The 21,963-nt window shown below is 45.4% G+C and overlaps 1 protein-coding gene across 2 annotated transcripts; it reads left to right on the forward strand.

The window, feature by feature from the left end:
• The first annotated feature begins 2,621 nt into the window (after positions 1-2,621).
• On the forward strand, positions 2,622-7,103 carry DUSP6 (dual specificity phosphatase 6). Of its 2 annotated transcripts, XM_007165914.2 has the most exons (3): positions 2,623-3,499; positions 4,116-4,553; positions 5,592-7,103. In XM_007165914.2, exons 1-3 carry the CDS (start codon positions 3,100-3,102, stop codon positions 5,897-5,899), a joined length of 1,146 nt encoding a protein of 381 aa, XP_007165976.1. In that variant the 5' UTR covers positions 2,623-3,099; the 3' UTR covers positions 5,900-7,103. The 2 variants fall into 2 exon arrangements, with proteins under 2 accessions (XP_007165977.1, XP_007165976.1); XM_007165915.2 differs by lacking the exon at positions 4,116-4,553 and having other exon boundaries at positions 2,622-3,499.
• Positions 7,104-21,963: the final 14,860 nt, after the last annotated feature.

The raw sequence follows: 21,963 nt of genomic DNA on the forward strand, positions 1-21,963 counted from the left end.
CGGGTTCGAGCCCTGGTCTGGGAAGATCCCACGTGCCGCGGAGCGACTAGGCCCGTGAGCCACAACTACTGAGCCTGCGCGTCTGGAGCCTGTGCTCCCAACAAGAGAGGCCGCGATAGTGAGAGGCCCGCGCACCGCGATGAAGAGTGGCCCCCGCTTGCCGCAACTGGAGAAAGCCCTCGCACAGAAACGAAGACCCAACACAGCTAAAAATAAATAAATAAATAAAAAAAAAAAAAAAAAAAATAAAAATAAAATAGCTAAGTGGAAAACAATTTCCTTTCTTGCATTTTCTGTTTGAGGTCTTGGGCTGAAAGATTACGCACTTCTCAGTTCCGCTGCAAGGCATCCTGCTTCTCCCCTCCTCGCCTCCAGGTCCCAGTAACAGAAAGGTCTCGGGGTAGGGACATCTGTAACAGGTGGAGGCGGATCGGAGGCGTCAACTCCAGCGCAGGCCTCCTCCAGCTGGAACTGGATGATATCCAGTGAAATATGGGAGCTCTGTTCCAAGGGATGCCCAAAAAAGGCGCGGGGATAGGAGCGCTGCAGCTCCCACCTTCACCGAACACGCTCTTCCAGGGGCGGCCTGACTGTAGCAAAGCTCCAAAATTGGCAACCTGGGCCTCGCAGCCGCCTTTTTTTAGCCTACATTCCCCAAACCAGAGAAGAGGCGGGTGACTAAAAATGCAAATTGGTGCGGGGGCGTCAGCAGGCCGGCCCGTGGGTGTGGGGCGTCTGGCTTGGGGAGACCCCGCGACCTCAGGTGCCCTCGGCGATATCAGCGGTGGACGGAGAGCGCCGCGAGGGCGCTCGGAAAAGCCGCTCCCCGCCGAGCCGCTGCCTCCGCTTCCGCCTCCACCGCGGCGGCGGCGGCGGCGGCGGGACAATGCGCTCCCTCTTTTCCGCCGTGGGTTAGGGAGGGGCAGCCGAATTAGGGCCCGCGCCTTCCGGCCGCAGGCCCCCATCCTCCACCTCCCCTGCGCGCCGCGCCGGCCGCACACAGGTGGCTTTCCGCTCGGGAGCTGCAGCCCCGGTACTTTTATATAACAACAGAGTTCTGCGCGCCTGGAATGCGTCTACCCGCCGCCGCCGCCGCGGCCCCCGCCCGCCACGCCTCTATCCGGACCCCGCCGCCCGCCCCGCTCCGCCCCGCGGTACCCCGGCCGAGCGCAGGTCGCTGGCCTGGCGAGCACCTCCCCAATTACCTGCTGGCTCTGCAGCGCGGCAGACACTTTCCCCAGGACTCCCAGCTCTCCTCGGGAGCAGGGGCTCCCAGCAGGCACTTCTCCTCGCCCCACACCCACCCCAGGCCTCTCCGGAGCCTGAAGTCCCGCATCGGCCCTGCACCGATCCTCGGTGTCGCCGGACGCCCCGCGCCCGCTGAACGAGGAGGCGGAGGCGGCGGGTGCTAGCGAGGAGCGGGCGTTGCTCCGCGAGTGCCTGGCGACTCGCAGGGGAGGGGGTGCCCGGGCAGGGAAGGGGGTGATCCTGTGCGGGAAGTCGGGGGGCGGGAGAGAGGCTCCCTTTTGACATGCCTCGGTCTACAGTAACCAATCGCCGAGCCCTCCAGAGCCCCCGCAGCCTGCAGGCCTTGCGGGAGGACTTCCCCAGGCTTTGCGGATGGGGGGGACAGACGGCCTGGCTCCGCGTGCCCTTGGTGCACCTCGCCCAGGCAGCCCTTCCCGGCGGGCTCCTGTGTCGGAAGCTGAGCTAGCTGCTCAGAAATGATTAACGAGCGCTACCCGCCCCCCCCCCCAGGGCGCAGTGGGCGGGGGCGGGGGATTTGGATCCCCATAACAATGGTTCATAACGCCCCACGACCCCGGTGAGGAATAAAAGCATCGGACTGCCCAACGAGTTTGTTCCTGCAGTCTCCACTGTTTAAAAAAATTAATTAATTAATTAAAACGCTCTTTTTAAAGAAAAAGCTTGCTTTCTATTCTCTGGACAACCAAGCATTTGTTTGTTTGCTTGCTTAAAAATGTTTCAACAAAATCCTGGTTTGTTCAAAAGATGTTGGATTAGCATTTAACACCTCATCGGTCACTAAAGCCCGGGCAGTTCACCAGCCCCAACACAGCCTCGGCTAAAAGAACATCAGAGTAAACAGAGCTGGGCTTTTTAAGCTGGCAAACAAATGCCACACACTGCCTAAGGGGGGGTGGGGGTGGGGGTTAACGTGAACTCCAGTCCAAATGAGTTTAAAGGGAATAAAAGGGAAAAAGTCAGCACAAGTTTCCCTAAAGCTAGCTTGCGCGCCCAGGCGTCGCGAACAAGGGCTTTTGTGCCTGCTAATTGCACCATTTGTGCGCAAAAGTTCCGAAGCGAAGTGTGAACTCTCAACAGAAGGAAACATGAGACAACTGAAGTGCCCTGGTTTGTGTGCCCTGCTCCTCCTCCACCACCGCCTCCTCTTCTTTCTCCTTCCTCCCGCCGAGCCCGCTGTTGCAGCTTGTTTGCACTGGGGCTTATCCGGAGCGGAAATTCCTTTCCGTTTTTGTGAATGACAAACTCATTAACAATTCATCAACACAACCTGTTCCAGCCGGCCCGTCCCCACGGCAACAGCCCCTTCCGCAGCGCGCTCATTGGCTGGCCTGGAGAATGTATCCATTGAGACGCTCGCTGTTTGTATCCATTGAGGAGCTGCCTCGCTCAGGGGGTGTGCGAGCCCTGAGTCTAAGGGAGAGTGAGCAAATCGAGGCTTGAATAGTCCTAGGAGAAAGACGCTCGGGTGGATTTGAGGTGCAGTCTTGGAGGGAGGGATTAGGAGCCGCTGGGGTTTTTTTCTTCTTCCCTCTAAGTAGCACGGAGTCCGAATTAATTGGATTTCATTCACCGGGGAGGAACAAAACTCTCCGGGCAGCTTCATTCAGGGAGATTCATTGACACTAAGAGCGAGCGGTTGCAGCTGGGTGCAGAGGGAACCGCCGGCTTCACTTCTGTCTCGCCTGCCCCAACCGCTAACCGGGTTTGGGAAGGGCGAGGTGGAATTCAACCCCGCTCTGAGAGCGGCGGCTTCGCGCGGCGCGCTCAGCCTATGCCTGCCCCGAGGGGCGTCTGGTAGGTACCCCCGCCCTCTCCGGCAGCTCGACCCCCATGATAGATACGCTCAGACCCGTGCCCTTCGCGTCGGAAATGGCGATCAGCAAGACCGTGGCGTGGCTCAACGAACAGCTGGAGCTGGGCAACGAGCGGCTGCTGCTGATGGACTGCCGGCCTCAGGAGCTGTACGAGTCGTCGCACATCGAATCAGCCATCAACGTGGCCATCCCGGGGATCATGCTGCGGCGCCTGCAGAAGGGCAACCTGCCGGTACGCGCGCTCTTCACGCGCGGCGAGGACCGGGACCGCTTCACCCGGCGCTGCGGCACCGATACCGTGGTGCTCTACGACGAGAGTAGCAGCGACTGGAACGAGAATACGGGCGGCGAGTCGGTGCTCGGGCTGCTGCTCAAGAAGCTCAAGGACGAGGGCTGCCGGGCGTTCTACCTGGAAGGTACGAGCCGGGGGAGCTCCGCGCGGGGGCAGGACGGGGGACACCGGGCTACGAGCTGCAGGCGGGACGCGCGGACTGGAAGCGCCCCTGCAGCGCTCGGCTGGCGCTTCTGAGCCGCGCTGCTGCGCCAGGGGCCGTCTGCCGGCTCCCGGCTGCGAACCTCTCTAGAGTCCCGCACCCGCGAGCCGGGCCCGCGCGGAATCGACCGGCTTCCGGCCGCAGGCACGGGCCGGTTCTTTCTAACTAGTTCTCCTTCCTACCCGGGATATTCCCCACCATTCCCTGCTTTCTGTCGTTCGATTTTGAGTTCAGATTTTGCAGGACGGCAGAGGTCGTTGGGGGGCAGATTGACACCTTCTACCCCTTCAAGATATTCGGAAAAGTTGCCATTTTGTGCATTTCCGGATTCAAAAGAATACAGGTTCCCAGGGGAGGCGGGCTCGTTCTTTCTGTTCCCAAGGGTGCACACTTAAGTGTCTTTCTCTTGTATTTGGCTCTGTGTGCAGGGTGGCTGGAAGGGTTCTGTGGTGTGTTTCTGCGTGAGGCTGCGGCTCTCAAAGCTGTGAAAACTACTACGGCATCTCGGGTTACATGATTGCTTTTCTTGTCCTGGCAGGTGGTTTCAGTAAGTTCCAAGCCGAGTTCGCTCTGCACTGCGAGACCAATCTAGACGGCTCGTGTAGCAGCAGCTCGCCACCGTTGCCAGTGCTGGGGCTCGGGGGCCTGCGGATCAGCTCCGACTCCTCCTCGGACATTGAGTCTGACCTTGACCGAGACCCCAGTAGTGCAACGGACTCGGATGGCAGCCCGCTGTCCAACAGCCAGCCTTCTTTCCCCGTGGAGATCTTGCCCTTCCTCTATTTGGGTTGTGCCAAGGACTCCACCAACCTGGACGTGTTGGAGGAGTTCGGCATCAAGTACATCTTGAACGTCACCCCCAATTTGCCGAATCTCTTTGAGAACGCGGGAGAGTTCAAATACAAGCAGATCCCCATCTCGGATCACTGGAGCCAAAACCTGTCCCAGTTTTTCCCTGAGGCCATTTCTTTCATAGGTGAGATTAACAGTCCTCGCTCAGCCTTTTAAATGCAAAATTCCTAACCCTTCCTAGAGTTCAAGCTGTTCATCTTTCTTGCTGCTTGCTAATTTGTGGGACTGGCGATCTCTGATGTTCTAAGGGCGTTCTTAATTCTGGTTTATCTTCTTGCTAAGAAAAAGTGCCTTTTGACAAGGCTGCAGACCACAGGTGTATTTGAAATGCTGTCTGCTGCTTGACTCTGAATTCAGTCATTTGAAAGGGGGGCCATTCGTAAGTAGACAACAGAATTTTCCCACAATCTTTAGACTAGAGGAGGGCCAGATAAAAGTACTCAAGGTAGACAGGAATTCTAGCACGACTCTGTAATTTTAAAAGACCTGGGAGTTGTTTGAGAACACCAAGTTAGGCGTTGGAAAGCCCTGTGAATGCTAGATGCTGTAATCCAGCTGAATGTTACTGTGATACCGGTTCACAGTGAGACACTGAGGGTAACCTGAGCCCAGCAGGAAGGACTGTGGGCTGAAAGCCTGGAGAAGCGAATCTCCAGGCATTGTAATGCATTTCCTATTACAAAGGAACTCATTTTCAGGCCATGTCGACATCCTGTTCCTCCTAATGGGCTGTCCCCTGTGACTTCCCTCTCTCTTTTAAAATGCCTGAATATCTCCATTGTTAGCTGCACAACAGTTGGAGAATAATTTAATAGACCCTTGCAGTCTGCTTGTCTGTATAAAAGGCATTCACGACCGTATTGCAGGGTTTCTGGTATTCACATGCTGGGGCAAAGAATGCACATATTAAGGAGTTTTTTGTTGGCAGGAACTTAATACAAAAGCTCCCTTTTCAGAAAATATCTGAAATATGTAATTGTGCCCAGTGTACATGTTTTTTCGCAGTGATACATTTTCTGCTGCCTGCAGGGCTCAACTGCTGCACACAATTATTTTTTATCTTTTTTATTATTATCATTATTATTCAGTTTTTAGACTGGTCGTTCACAAAGGGTGGTTTTCAGTCTACTGACATTTTGCCTTTCTTTTTGTGTGTTTACAGATGAAGCCCGGGGCAAAAACTGTGGTGTCTTGGTGCATTGCTTGGCTGGCATCAGCCGCTCAGTCACTGTGACTGTGGCTTATCTCATGCAGAAGCTCAATCTGTCAATGAACGATGCTTATGACATTGTGAAGATGAAGAAATCCAACATCTCCCCCAACTTCAACTTCATGGGCCAGCTGCTGGACTTCGAGAGGACGCTGGGACTCAGCAGCCCCTGTGACAACCGGGTCCCAGCACAGCAGCTCTATTTCACCACGCCCTCCAACCAGAATGTGTACCAGGTGGACTCCCTGCAATCCACGTGAAAGGCCCCACACTGGGATGTGTCCGTTCTTCAGCAGTTTCTGTTAGCAGCGTCAGCTGGGCTGCTTTCTTTGTATGTGGCCCAGGTGTCAACATGACACCAGCTGTCTGTATTAGACAAGGTTACCACGTGTGGAATTGGTTATTCCAAAGGGAGAGATTTGCTCCATTCTCGTTGGAAGAACAGGACCTGCTGTATAGATACAGGCAGTAGGTTTGCTCCACACCCATGTGTACAGCCTACCCCTGCAGGGACTGGGATTCGAGAACTTCCAGGTATATAGGGTAGGACCAAATGGTAGGGTAGGAGCATATGTTCTCTAGGGCCTTGTATGACTGTTTCCTTTTGCATCTGGAACTGACTCTATATTGTCTTCAGTGAAGACTGACTCAATTTTGCATATAGAGGAGCCAAAGAGAGGTTTCAGCTCTGTATTTGTAGTATCAGTTTGCAAAAAAAAAAAAAATAAATAAAATAAAATAAATAAATAATCAATCGAATCTGATACTCCATTTGATTATTGTAAATATTTGATCTTAAATCATTTGACAGTGTTTGTTTGAAATGTGTTTGTTTTTCCTTTGATGGGTTTAAAAGAAATCATCCAAAGGGAGAAAGAGCAGTATGCCACTTCTTAAAACAAAATAATTGAAACTTTTGCTCTTTTCTAATCCAAAGGATATATTTGCAGCATGCTCGACTTTACCAATTCTGAATGACGTTTTCATGGACACTTATGATCACAGAGACCTTGTTATGGTGCAGTCTTAGTCTCTTTCATATATCTTCCTTGTGACCTTGTTTTTTCTCTTAATGTAGTTTGACTCTGCCTTACTTTTGTAAATATTTTGGCTTGTATTGTCTCAAAGGGGATATCTTGGAAAGACACCAAAATCATGGGCTCACTTTTTTTTTTAAACTTCAGCTGTGCTAAACAGTATATTACCTCTGTACAAAGTTTTTCAGGGAGCGTCACCTCAAATGCAATACTTTGGGTTGGTCTCTTTCCTTTTTAAAAACAATTTGTGCGAAACTGGAAGCGTGTGTGTGAGCATGGGTACCCATTCAATAGGCGACATGCATATGATTGTGAAGGAGGGAGACAAGTAGCTCCATTATGTTCATGGTGTAAAGTTCTGAGCTGAAATTTATTATAAGAATGTAAAACCTTAAATTATTAATAAATAACTATTTTGGCTATTGAATGTGTATTTTTAAAAAATCTCTCCTTAATTGTACTTACATGGGAAGTGACACATTTTAGGACCTTTTCAGTTGGGGATTGATACTGGCTTGTAAAGTACATGTAGGAATGATGGGGCAAAGTTCTCATCTTTTAAGCTATTTCCAAGAAGTTTTCAGGTGCATCTTTTGCTTCAAATAAAAGTGACATAAGGGATTGACTATATCATTCCTATGGATAATACTTAATATGAAGGGAAGAGAGTGACTACATCATTCCAATGGACCATACTTAATGATAAGTTCTGGCTTACTTAGGAAAATTGTAATGCTCTTGAAGAAGAATGAAGTCATAGAGCACAGCTTGCTGAAGTATAAGATTTGGATATTCATGAATAGTCATAAAGAGGGGGCACCAGAATAACAAGGTGACAGTTGCAGTGTTCACCTCTCTTTCCTTCAGGGTCTTCTGCTTGATAATACTTAGACATGCCAGGGAGAAAGTAGAGATGATTCTTTTTCCGGTCTGTAACTGTCTGGCAATTCTACCTGCAAATTCTCCTAGCGTTGGAATAACGAATCTGGGATGGTGTCTCCCCTTTCCTTTCTCGTGTACAGGGCAGGGCATAGCTAAGCTTTCTCCCTGAGTCTAGATGTGGCCACGATTTCACGTTGACACTTGAAATGAAGCATTGCCACTCCTAATGTGCTTTGTACTTAACTGATTTAGAATGTGGGCCAGAAACTCCTATTGAACTTTATGTTGAGGTTATTTTGAACAGTTACTTTAAGGTAAAGGCTTAATATCCTGTCATTTTCCTTGGGACATACCTCTCCTTGTCCCGAGTGTCAAAATACACAAATCAAAATCAAAATAAAGGGCAGGTGTATGAAATCAAAAGAATTAGAACATACATTTCCAGCCCTTTTTGAATGAGCTTGGTCCCTTGGTCTGCAGTGGGGAGAAAGATGGGCTTTTCACCCACACGGTACCTGTGAGGTGCCAGTTGAATTATTTGGTAGGAGGCAAGTAGCCCGGATTTTATGGCAATCCCATCAAGCTGTCCAGTGTGACTTTTAGCACCTAAGCATGTATAAAAGGCAGAAACAGTGCAAAAAAATAACAAGTCAGTCTCTCCCATTTGGGTGCCCCAAGTCAGCCAGAGCTCGGAAAGGAGAAGTGGGTTGCAGTTCAACTTGGCTCGTGTTAATCCAGTTCTGAACGGTTTCCGCTCCTGGCATTCCCTAAACTGCCTCTTCAAAGTAGGGATTTGCAAGCAGCGTTAGCAATTTCCTGTCCAGCTGCAGCTCGAGTAGCTGCGTGCTTCTCCACACACCTCCCCCCCCCCGACTTTTCTCTGATTTCTTTTCTCTTTCTTTCTTTTTTCTTTAATATGGGCGGTGGATAATTTTAGTGCATTTCCTCTTTGTGGATTATCGTCTCCTTTCCTTCTAGAACCTGCATACACTGAGTTCCTACAGCTCTGCTCAAGCCGACAGCTGGCCTCCCCAGCACTTCCTCTCGTTTCACTGTGGGTTTGTTGTTTGTCAGTCCACTTCTGAAATTAATAATGTTTTCTGGCCAAGTGCCACAAGCCATTACCACAAAGGGGAAGTAACACATATGAATAGCAGGAAGCCATGCAGGGTCACAGTGTGAGCTGAACCTGTGGCAGGAGCATAATTGAGCCTGGCCCATTCAGCAAGTGTCTGACAGCGATTTGGGGGAGAGGGAGCTCCCTGCATTTAAGCAGCTCAAGCTGTGAAAAAAAAAAAAGTTTCCAATAAATTGGTAGCAAATGGTCTTTGTCATCAGTGTGAATAAAAGAGAGGCAGCAAGAAGAGTTTAGGGCCCCCATAAAGTTGCAAGGTTTGGGATTTCTCCCCTCTCTCCTGGCATACTGTTTCATAAGGCTGGTGAACAGAGGGGCGCCTGCTTCCCTCCATCGCCACAAAGGGGCTCCTGTTAAATGGGTGTTTTCACGGTTCACACAGGCCAGAAGATTCAAACGGCTCTTCTCTTCCTTTATTTTTCTTCTCTGGAAGGTGGAAGGTTGTAACTGACAGCCTGGGCCCCCATCTCACCCCACACCTCCCTTTCTCCTGGCCATCCCTCAGTTCCTTTGGTTCCTTTGTGCTCACGGGAGCCCTTGAAGGCGATCATTTTGCATCTTGGAGTTGGGCTCATTTCCTGAATGGAGCCCTGCATGGTTACTAGGGCAACCTTTGCCAACAGCTGCCGCTCCCTGGCCTCCCTCCTCACCTGCTGTCTCCATTAGTGGCTTGCTCAGGTCTCTGAGCAAGCGGTACCTTTCCTGGCCTTCTGCAGTGGGCTGGGGGGGCCTTTCCCGGACGTTATCTGCAGGTTTCGTGGGGCTGCAGGAGACTTAGAAGGTGTACTGCTTAATGGTCGGAACTGGTCTTAGGTTTAAAATCAGACTGAGAAAGGCTTATCTGGGGATAGAAATAACAGCACAGCCTTTAAAGGAGTGAAAATGGAGACGTGCTTGAACCAACAATTAGAAGACCTGAACTCTGACTCTCACTAATGAATCAGAAGCCCTGGGCAAGTCCCCCAACCTCACCAAGTCTCTTTTTTTTCTTGTCTATAAAATGAGAGAGCTTTTAACCTCTCATTCTAGGATTCTTTTATCATTCCAGTGTTCTGGTACACAAACTAGATGGTAAAACAAGGTGCAGATGAGGGGAAACAAATAACATTTACTGAGGGTATTAGATACTGTACTTCATTTACAATATTATCTCATTTAATCCTCAGAGCAGCTCCGAGATGGGTCCTATTACCATCCTTATTTTTCAGCGAGGAAACTGAGGCAGAGAGAGGCCAATAGAGCCTGAAGTCACCTCGTGGGAATTGGTAGAACTGAGCTTTGAGGCTTTAGCTCTTCTTGTAAACTGCTTGTCATCAGTATTTGCTCGCCTTTATAAAGTCCTGTGATGCTGGCTAGGTAGTGGTGACCCTGTTTTACAGCCGAGGAAGTGGAGGAAGCAGAGGTTGAGCGACCTGCCAAATCAAACCCGAATTCGACAGCCAAATCAAGAGAGAGTCAGAGGACCCCAGCTGATAGGTCATCAGAGAGATGTCAGGTCTGCCTAGAAGCTTCCATCCTCTCTCTCCACGGAGAAGTTACTCTATCTTGGACCCATGAGCACATAAATTACAAAACTGATGTTCCTAAGGATCTCTAGAGCGGCTAGCAGCTGGCCAGCTGGCCCTGAACCTTGCCCATACTCCCCTTTCAGGATTACACAAGTGAACTGGCCCCAGAGATAGTCACTTCCTCACTGTGATCCTCTTGGAGGAAAGCTGGCCTGGCGAGGGGGAGAGAGAGGAGAGAGAGAGAGGGAGAGAGGGAGAAGGAAGGAGAGAAAGAGGGAGGGAGAGGGAGGGAGGAGAGAGAACCATGGAAGGCTGCAGAATAAGAGGGGCATATTAGAAAATAGTGGAGAAGCAGAACACAACAAGGGCAAATCATGTGAAAGCTGGCCGTAAGTAAATATTCTTGAAAAGTCATCTTGAAAAATCAGTCTTCAGACTTTAAACTGCTTCAGAAGGATTACTTTGGGTGTAAATTTATATGCAGTTCCTCACACTGTAACAGTCATTTTCCAAAAGATTCTGCAGACTTCTTTCAAATACGCGTACTCCTCTTGTGTTTCTACCACAGTGGGCCCTGAATTAGTCTGGTTTTGGTGACGGGATCTTTAAACTTCTTTAAAGTCCAAAATTGATTTCCTAAGAGTATTTAAGGGCACAGAACAAAGTTCAAACAATTCACAAATATTTATCCAGGCCTTGATCTGTGTTACACAGATTCAGTGAAACAAGGTTAAAATAAAAGGCAGCCAAAGACTTAACAGGCCCTCAAAGGCTGATGAAGGCAAAGTCATGTTTCAAAGTGTTACCTCTTAATCTTTCTGCTGGTGCCTCAAGTCAAAGCGGAAGCCCCAAAGAACTATTGTGCAAGTCCTTGTATGTCCTTACCTGCTGCAACGGTCAAAATAACATTTTAGACCCTATATTTTATTTTTTATAGGGGAAAGGATTATTAGTCCACATGTCTGCAATTTGGCCCACCTACTTCCCTATTTTGTCATGGAAAAATACCTTTAGAGACTGTGTGCAGCCTTTTAATGATGAGAAGTTTTGGACCACCATACCTCCAAAAATGAACTCTCAGACACACAAATGAAACAAGAAGAAATATATATTATTTGATAATGACATCCTCAAAAGCACCAAGCTAAAAAAAAGAAGAAAACAAAAAAGTTTCTTCTTCTAAGCTAGAATTCTTCTTTTCCTGCGTTTGGAGACAAACTAAGTATTTATTACATTAAGCATTTTTCATCAAGTCTAGTTTAATTCCTATTGCAAATGCTAACAGGAGAAGGAAGAAAGAGGGGAAGGTACCAAAGAGGTTCTTTGGGAGCACATAACTCCAAGGACAATCGTAGCAGGAATGTCCCTTTATCTTAAGTTCTGGTTATTATTGCTATATAACAAACTACCCCCAAACTTAGTGGCTCAAACAACAACAATCATTTATTTTGTTCCTAAGTCTGCATTTGGGCAGATCTCAGCAGGGAAGGCTGGTCTCTGCTCAATGCTGTCTTAGCTGGGGTAGCTCGACTGCAGGCCGGAAGCTCCATTTCCAAGATGGCTCCCTCACGTGGCTGGCAAGTTGGTGCTGGCTGTCAGGTGGGGGCTCAGCCAACGGCTTGTGTCAGGGACTTTGATTCTTCTTCATGTGGCCTAAATTTCCTCACAGTATGATGTTCCATGGGTGAAACCCCAAGTGGAAAAGTCAGGTAACTGTGTTGACTTTCAGGACGTAGGCTCAGAAGTCACACAAAGGTCTACCACGGTTCAAGGTGAGGAGATGAAGGAGGGGCAAGATTCTGAGAGCACGTGCGATGGACAATATGGCTGCAACCATTTTTGGAAAACAGAACCTTCCACATCTTACATGGAAACTGCTTGAATGTGGGACTCTGAGAAGTAATAACGAGCCCCCAAATTAGTCTCATGGTCCTATCTTGAAAACGTTATAGCTGTCAACAATGCTGCAATTATTCTTTTAATCTAACTCATCTTTCATCTGTCTCTAATGTTCCCAACATAGTAATACCATTGAAACAATCACAAAGATTGACCCATGAAATAAAATATGAAATAGTTTTACGAAAGAATATTAATGTTTTCATTTGGGCAGAGAAAATGTTAAATTTGTGATGGATTCAACCAAGTTATTGAGTATGGTGATAGTTCATTATTTTCATGCAAAATAGTATTCTATTGTATTTCATGGTATTCCATTGTAGTAGACCACCTTACATAGACGGTTGGGTTTTTTCCAGATTTAACTATTATGGACAGTATTGCTAAGAAGACTCTTGTGCATGTACCCTGATATACCCCTGTGCACATGTTTCCCTGGGGATACACAAGGGAATGGAATAGGTATAGGTTGTGTAGATCCCCAACTTACATAATGACAAATTGTTTTCAAAGTGGTTGTACCAATTTAAACACCACCAATGGTATTTGAGTTTTTATAGTTTCGCATTTTTGTCAACACTTGATATTGTCAGACTTTTTTAGTTTTTGCTTATCTGGAAGGTGTGAAATTGTTATTTATTATGATTTTAATTTTCAGTATTCTGAATCCTCATGAGGTTGAGCCTTTGTGCGGTGTTGATTGGCAAAGGATATTTTATTTTGCAAAGTTCCTGTTCAAGCCTCTTGCTGAGATTTTCATTGAGTTACCTCTAGTTTTTGTATTGATATAAGGAACACTTTGATATCCTAAATACTAATCCTTTATTGATTATACACATTGAAAATATCAGTGCAGTGCTTTTCAAACTTTATCCCTCTGGTCCTTCTCAGGGAAGGGTACATTTGGGGGCAGGTTGTATATTATATAACTCTAAAAGGTGTCTATCAGAAAGACAATGACAAAACTGGCAGTGCCGACCTGCATAACCTTACGTGGAGTCTTAGGGAATCAAGGCACTTGTGGCTAAAAATGTTTGAAAACCACTGAATCTATTTAACAAACATGGAAACAGAGTCAGAGAGACTGAGATGAAAGAATATCTACTTTTGATTATCTGGACTTAAGTGGGGCTGGTCTAGAAGTGTTTTGGGGTGTCCTAAATCTTGCACCAAGTTTTGAAGAGTGGTGTTTTTTTTCACAGACATGTAAAAAGGATGCTACAGTTGTAGGTGATAAATTATGCCTAGATTTGGAAGTAGTAAAAGACAAATTCTTTGTAAGGCATGGCAAAAGTATTTTTCAAGATGTAAAACAGATAGCAAAAATCAGGATACCCAGGGATATGGGGGGTGAAATTTAAAGAGAATTTGCAGAGAGTAGAAAAAACAGTGGCTTTTGATTTGCCTAGCCTCCCTTCCCAGTTACATCTTGAATTGGAAAAACTCCTGTTCTTTCCTCCTGTGTGTCTGTTTCTTGTGTCTCCTTTACTACTCACACACTTCCCTTCTCACACTCTGATCACCAAATGTGTAGAGGATTTTCCCCACACCAAGCAATTCTCTGTGACACCAGCTGGGTGTCCTATAGTTAAACTCAATTCTAACACTCTCTATTTAAAGATAGTGGCAGATTCCACAGCTTCAGGGCTGAATCCCTCAAGACTGTTCATACCCCACTTTGGATGCTAACAGCAAGTACAAGGTCCCAGATTACCTACAACTTCAGTCCAACATGGCCACAAATTGGAGCATCCCATGACCTTCTCAGGTTCAGTTCAACACATAGTTATGTTTACCAGTTTCTTAAAGGATATGACAAAGGATACGGATGTGTGCCCAGTGAAGAGATATATATGGCAAGGTTTAGGGCCTCCAATGCAGAAGCGTTTGCCTCTGTGGAGTTGGGGATGTGTCAGTCTTCCAGTAAGTATGTGTTCACCTAACGGGAAGCTCTCGAAACTCCATACTCTTGGAATTTTTATGGAGGATTCATCGTTTAGGCGTGATCAATCATTAACTCCATTTTCAGTCCTTTTCCCTTCTCAAGATAACGGGAGGCAGGGCTGAAAATTCCAAGCATTTATTCATGGCTTGTTCTTTCCTGTGACCGGCCCTCATCCAAAAGCCCACCCAGAGTCCTCTTATTAGAACAAAAGGTAGTCTTATCACCCAGGAATCACAAGGGTCTCAAGAGCCCTCTGTCAGGAATTGGGGACAGAGACCAAGATATATATTTCTTATTGTAAATCACAATATCACACATCTGGTTACAGAATCTTACTGTAATGTATCAGGGAGAATTAGGTTCAGAGGCCTATAATAGAGAACAAAAACTAAAAATTATCAAAACTCATGAGGATTTATTCTCGTCTGTAAAAGTCAGGAGGTGTAAAATCCTGACCTGGTAGGGCCACTTCACAGGCCCATTTGAGACTCAGGCTTCTTCTCGCTTTGATCCCCACGGTCACAAGAAGGCGGCTCCATGCTGGTCATCACATTCACATTCCAGTCAGTAGGAAGGAGGATGGAAAAAAGGGAAAAGAGTGCCCCTCTTGCAGAGTCTGTTCCCTCAGAGAAGCTTCCAGGAAAACATGTACCAGACTTGTACTCTATGTACTCAATACCCAGAATTAGCCACATGACCATAGCTAGAGAGAGTGGGGAATACAGACTTTTAGCTGGGCATGTGCTTCCCCTAACATATAATTGAGGTTCTGTTACTTGGAAAAAAGGGGAGACTGAATATTAGTTACCCACTTCATTCCTGGCGAAAACCCTACCCCCACTCTAGGGGCAGGTACACGACCCAGGGCAGGGCAAGAAGAGTACATCATTTTCCCATCTCAGTGATTGGTTCAGGGATAAGACATGATTCAAGTTCAACCAATCCTATCACACTCTGGATTTTCCCATGGAAAGGATTTTCTCTTAGGGTTGCTAAGCCAAGACCTACCAAGTTAGAATCACTGGATGTGAGGCCTGGGAATCTGTTTTATAATAAAAGGTCCACAGGTGATTCTTTTGATTGGCCACTTTGGGAATTACCAGATATGCCATATGTATTAAGCCAGTAGTTAATTTAATCTAGAATCTCCACTCTCAGGGTCTTCAAAGAACAGTGTGAATGGGAGCTTGCTAGATGTCTTTCATAACATGGACATCAAAAGATGGGGCATATAATTTAGCTCTAACTGCACCATAAGCTTTTATGAGCTCCCTACTTTAGACTCTCTTAGAGTTATGCTTTTTTTCTAGCTTATTACCTGTCCTATAGAATAGCATTTGAAAATATAAATTGTCCTAGAAATACTTTAATTTCACCAGGACTTCTAGGTCTGCTGTGCTGGGACTGTGTCCACTCTATAACTCTATCAGAACCCTCTGATCTAAAAAAAAAATGAAAAAAAATTTTATAGATTCTGACCCACCAACTCTCATATTTTGTCTTTTCAGGCTGACGTGTTTTAAAGTCTCTCTGATTTCTTTATAAACCCTAATATTAACTAATTTTAAGTGACCTTCTTTGGATACATTCCAGTTTCATTTTGACATTTTTGAGGTTTAATGACTGGAATTCAACCCAGTATTTCTGGAGCGGATGAATTCTGGGGTCTCCGTGTGTATATGTGTGTGCGTGTGTGTGAGCACTCACGAGATTGTGCTTTCTATTTTGTTTTTAACATCCTTCCTGATGATGCTTGCTTTTGTGACTGCCACAATACTTTGGACCGCCTTCCGCAGAGAATGGACTACAATGATGCCATCATCCTTTTCCTGGATCACGTCTGCACTTGGAGGCCTTGGTCTCCGGAGAACAAGGTGGGTTCTCTTTTCCTGTGGGCATTACGTTCAACTGCCTCTACTGAGCGTCAATGTTCTCTGCCCACTCACACAGCTCTGTGAGATCTTCCCAGGGTTTGTTCTTGTCAGGTTGGTATTTCAATTGCCAGAAAATCTTGGCATCATTTATAAATTTGAGATTTCACTTTACTGATGTCTACATTGCTTTTGGAAAATGATAAATGGTCCACATACAGATTCATGAAACACACAGTTTTTAATATATCCTCAAACAGAAGAGTGATTATACCTTTAATGTGCCCCTATAATATCCATCGGCAATCCACGAATAATAATAGAATCTGATTAAAAATAGTGAGACTCACCGGTCAGAATGGCCATCATCAAAAAATCTAGAAACAATAAATGCTGGAGAGGGTGTGGAGGAAAGAGAACACTCTTGCACTGTTGGTGGGAATGTAAATTGATACAGCCACTATGGAGAACAGTATGGAGGTTCCTTAAAAAACTAAAAACAGAACTACCATACGACCCAGCAATCCCACTACTGGGCATATACCCTGAGAAAACCATAGGTCAAAAAGAGTCATGTACCAAAATGTTCATTGCAGCTCTATTTACAATAGCCAGGACATGGAAGCAACCTAAATGTCCATCGACAGATGAATGGATAAAGAAGATGTGGCACATATATACAATGGAATATTACTCAGCCATCAAAAGAAATGAAATGGAGGTATTTGTAATGAGGTGGATGGAGTTAGAGTCTGTCATACAGAGTGAAGTAAGTCAGAAAGAGAAAAACAAATACAGTATGCTAACACATATATATGGAATCTAAGGGAAAAAAAAAAAAAAAAAAGGCCATGAAGAACCTAGTGGCAAGACGGGAATAAAGACACAGACCTACTAGAGAATGGACTTGAGGATATGGGGAGGGGGTGGGGTGAGATGTGACAGGGTAAGAGAGTGTCATGGACATATATACACTACCAAATGTAAAATAGATAACTAGTGGGAAGCAGCCGCATAGCACAGGGAGATCAGCTCGTTGCTTTGTGACCACCTAGAGGGGTGGGATGGGGAGGGTGGGAGGGAGGGAGATGCAAGAGGGAAGAGAAATGGGAACATATTGTATATGTATAACAGATTCACTTTGTTATAAAGCAGATGCTAACACACTATTGTAAGGCAATTATACTTCAATAAAGATGTTTGAAAAAAAAAAAAAATAGTGAGACTCCTATGAAAATATAGCTTTATGATCATTTCAAAAAATTCTTGCTCCCCACCCAACCTCAGTTCCAATGAAATTTCTACTCCCAAATCCTTCTCATAAGGACATTTTGGAATTGCCACTGATTTTTATTCAAAGTTTCATATTTTTAAGGCTCTCCTAAGTCCTTGACAAAATCAATCAAGAGTTTAAAAGTTTAAAAAAAAAGATGCTGGCTGAGTGGACCATAGAATATCCCAGTTTGGATATGGTTCTCAGCTGTGGAATGAAGATTACAAACTCCATCAATGGGTTCAGTCTTCCTGATCTGTCACTTATTATCCATATGATCTTGAGCAAGTTACTTAGTCTCTCTGAGCCTTGGGATTTCCTCATCTGAACAATGGGAATAATAGTAACACTTAGCTGATGGAGTTGTGAAGATTGAATGAGAAATTGATGTAAAACACTTAGTACAAATAAATTATGATTGTAAAGCTCTGGGGAGTAGAATTATGGTATATAATTATTCATTCATTCATTTATTCATTTAATAAAAGACAAAACTGTTGTGTTCAAGGAATGTTCTGGAGGCTATAAAAAGATAAATTAGGGGGCTTCCCTGGTGGCGCAGTGGTTGAGAGTCTGCCTGCTAATGCAGGGGACACGGGTTCGGGCCCTGGTCTGGGAGGATCCTACATGCCGCGGAGCAACTAGGCCCGTGAGCCACAACTACTGAGCCTGCGCGTCTGGAGCCTGTGCTCTGCAACGGGGGTGGGGGGCCACGATAGTGAGAGGCCCACGCACCGCGATGAAGAGTGGCCCCCACTTGCCGCGGCTAGAGAAAGCCCTCGGACAGAAAACGAAGACCCAACACCGCCAAAATAAATTAAAAAAAAAAAAAAAAGTATAAAAGATAAATTAGATACAAATCTTGACATTTTAGCCTTGAAATGAAACTAATAATGAACATAAATCATTGTGGGGTATAGAGTGACAAATAGCATCAAGTTAAGAACATGGATTCTGGATTTAAACTCCCATAGGTTCAAAGCTTAGCTTCATTACTAGCTACATGTATAACCTTAGACCAGTTCCTGCACCTCATTAAATTTTTCCTCTTTTCATCTGTGAAAAATGGAGATAATAAGAGTATTTACCTCATGGTGTTGTTATCAGGATCAAATGAGAAAATGTACGTGAAGTGTTCAGCACTTTGGCTGGCACATAGAAACTAATGTCACCTATTTCCATAAAAGAGATCCAGAAGCAGTACTCTGGCAACTGAGAGGAATAGGGGAATGTGTTTTTCTGTGTGGGGAAGGGAAGGCTCATGGAAGACGTCCTGCAATAGGCTACTGAATCACAAAGCCAATTTATAAATTTACTGGAGAGTACACATTGAGCTATTACCATGAGGCTGGTCCAGCTATCATTTGAGGTAGGTTTTATAGGGATATGAAATTCCCATCTTCCAGATGAGAAAACAGGTATTCAGAGAGTTTAAATTAAGTCATTTGTTGGTCTTTGTTCCCAGATCTGCTCGACTCCAAAGCCTGGGTTTTTAACATCTGCTTTGTCCTCCTCCACAGTGATGTGGATATTGCCCATCTCACTGGTCTCTCCCTTCCAGCATGAGGATGAGGGCACTGGGAGAGCTGAATCCCTCATTGCAAGATTGCTGACCAGCAAGTGAATCAGAGTCCAGGGAGTTTGTGGCATACTTCATCCAGGTCATATTAGGGTCAAGACAAATATTCCTGCTCTGTGGTAAGACAAACGAAATGAAATGAAATGAAACAAAATGAAACGAAACGAAACGAAACCAAACCAAACCAAACCCACACCTTTTTAGTCACTGGAATGTTGAAGTCCATTGGATGGTGCTGAGCAATCCTGACAAATTTCTGTCCTCTGGCTCTCTTTTCCTTGTCTTTTTTCAGGAACTCCAACACCCTCCATACATCAGTCAAGCTATAAACTATAGCTAATTCAAACACAAATTAGTTATATTACTTACAGATTAGATTCCTTGTTCTACCCTAATCCCTTGATGAGAGACAGGAAAAGCTCTAGTTTCATCTGAAGCATATTGATGGATCATTTTCTGATAGTAAAAACAGAATCTATATTTTTTGAGCCCTTCCTTTGTGCCAGGTTGTGTCCTATATGCAGACTATCTCCTCTAATCTTTGGTACTCTCTTCATGAGGCAGAGATTACTCTCTCATGGTGGTTAAGTACAAGGGCTCTAGAGCTGGAAGCCTTGGTTCATATCTTAACTCTATCACTTACTAGCTGTCTGACTTTAAGCAATTTGGTTAACCTCTCTATGCCTCAGTTTTCTAATCTGGAAAATGTAAATACTATAGGGACATAGCAGGAAACAAATTAATTAATACACTTAGTGTTAGGATGGTGTCTTGCTCATTTTAAGTAACAAATACATGTTAGTTCTGTTGGGGAGGAAAAACTTTCCCTCTACCTCTAAGGTTCTATAATTGGAGGCTTGTGGATTAAACTGACAAAAGACAGCTTGGCAAGAGAAAAGACAAACTTTTATTCACGTATGTTTGCAGGAGTTCACAGAAAAATATGACTAAGGAAGTGGTTAGAATTTAGGGCTTATATACCATCTTAATAGTGGAAGGGGAGGGGGAGAAGGGCACTTATGGGAAAACAAATGACTTTTAGGAAAGATAAATGGTCCCTTAGGAGAATAAATGGGAGATACGGTACTTTTGTGACAATGTCTGTTAGAGCGACTTCTTATCCTACTGCTGACTTCTCCCCAGTGATAGAAGTCGATCTTCCCTGGTTGTGAAACTCCCGGGAAGGGTGCTTATGACAGTTGAATTCTTTTGGAAGGCTCTGCTTTTAGGCAGATAAAGGGAGTCTAGGGAACAAACTCTTCACAGTGGTATATTCTGGACCCCTTCAACTCTTATCATCTCTATTTTGCAGATGGACAAGTGGAGGCTTAGAGAGATTGATTTACCTAGATCACCAAGGCAGTAAAGGGTGGAGCTGGGATTTGAAGCTGACGTGACCTAAGAGCCTTTGATCTTTCCACCGTGAGAGATCAGAGATGGAGAAACTTCTTGTGTCAAAATTCTTAGGGAATATAAATTCTTTGGAATGAATTTAATTTACCTGGGTCTCAACTTCATCATTTTTGCAAAATGAGGTGTTGAATAATATGACCTTGCAGGGCCTTTCTACCTCAAAATTATTATTGTATTTTAGATGTTTTAGCATAACCCATCATTGAAGAAGAAATTATGGTCATGTTTCTAAGAATGTAGCAGAGGAGACACTTCGATGTGTGTATGCAAGTGTGTGTGTTCGTGTACACTCCTCCATGTGTGTACACCTGAGCACACGGTCAGTTGTGGAACCAAGCAAGACCCTGTGGGGTTCCTGGGCACAGAAGCCTTTCTGTCCCCCCTTTCTTGACTCCAGCCTCCATGACCTTCCCTGAGTTCCAAAGGGGAAATTCGAACAGTTGCTAAAACAGGAAGGGAGGGGATGCAAAAACAAGGGAGGGGAAGCCAGGAAATAATAGTGCAGGCTTGGGGCAGGGTCCTGGTTCCACTTCAAGGGATACACATAACAAATTCTTTAAGCTCTTTAAGATGTCAGCATTCTTCATACCAGAGAAAGACCACCTGAGGCTACATTAAAGGAACCAGAGACCGCTCATCAAGAAGATTACTTGAGACCAGATTAGAGGAGTGCAGGCCCTGCACACGCCCTAATCTTATCAGCAACCCCACCCTTGAGCCGTTGCTATAAAACTCCTCATCAAATCCTCCTGAGTTGGGACACATAGTTTTTGAGGGCAGGAGCCCACTGTGTCCCCCTTTGCCTGGCAAAGCAATAAAGCTATTCTTTTCTACTTCATCCAAAACTCTGTCTCCTAGATTTGATTCAGCACCGGAACACAGAGGCTGAGCTTTTTCAGTTGCTCTCAAAAGAATGATTGTCTTTGGAAGGAAAAGGGAAGATCTTAAGATGGAGATAGTTTAGTTGTTTATTTCTATCACGCAAGCTGTTGACCTCGGATTCTGCACGTCCTCAGGGAGTGCCTCTCTAAGGCCTTTTCCAAAAGGTGATTGGCAAGCGAAGTCCTTCTGAAAGAGATAAGTAGCTTCTTAAAGTAAACTCAGAATAAATGGAGTACAAATTCTGTTTACTAAGTATTTCCTGGTTTATGGACGTTAACGTGCAGCCCCGCATGGCATGGTCTTTGAGGAATGGAAGAAAGGAGAGGGAGAGGTTGAATTCTGTTCCTGTATCATTTGGGAAAGGTATTTGGAAGCTGCCCCAGGTGGACGATTACATCATTTCAGAGCAGTGACTCAAATCTATAGAAATAGATGCTACCATGCAGGAGATGTGTTTACGTTACAGACCACTGAGACATGTGTGAAGCTTTTGTTTTCAGTTAAAAAAAAATTTTTTTTGGCCGCACCTCGATGCATGCAGGGTCCTAGTTCCCCGACCAGGGAACGAACCCACGCCCCTTGCAGGGGAAGCACAGAGTCTTAAACACTGGACTGCCACGGAAGACCCTTGTATGAGAGGCTTTTGAAAGCTTATGATAAAATTTGCTAAATACTTTGTAATTTATTAAAGCTGTAGAATTCCTTGCACTACTACAAATTTTTCTGAGCAGTTTACTTCCTTTTTGCTAAATACACTTTGCATTTTGCGTGGTTGTATTTTAGAATCGCAAGGTTTTGCTGCTGCTGGTTATTCTAACCAAAGACTTTTTCTTCCCCACTCTGAGGACAAACAGGAAGGCTGGATGCTTGAGCCAGCTGAGTCAAACAGTTTCCAATTCT

The sequence above is a fragment of the Balaenoptera acutorostrata genome, chromosome 11, assembly GCF_949987535.1.
Source record: "Balaenoptera acutorostrata chromosome 11, mBalAcu1.1, whole genome shotgun sequence".
Taxonomy (NCBI): domain Eukaryota; kingdom Metazoa; phylum Chordata; class Mammalia; order Artiodactyla; family Balaenopteridae; genus Balaenoptera; species Balaenoptera acutorostrata.

What these genes read in the sequence shown, in the direction of transcription:
- DUSP6 (XM_007165914.2), top strand. Translation starts at nt 3,100, where the DNA reads ATGATAGATACGCTCAGACCCGTGCCCTTCGCGTCGGAAATGGCGATC. An exon ending in CCGGGCGTTCTACCTGGAAG is followed by an intron (nt 3,500 to 4,115) that starts GTACGAGCCGGG and finishes TTGTCCTGGCAG; the next exon opens with GTGGTTTCAGTAAGTTCCAA. An exon ending in TGAGGCCATTTCTTTCATAG is followed by an intron (nt 4,554 to 5,591) that starts GTGAGATTAACA and finishes GTGTGTTTACAG; the next exon opens with ATGAAGCCCGGGGCAAAAAC.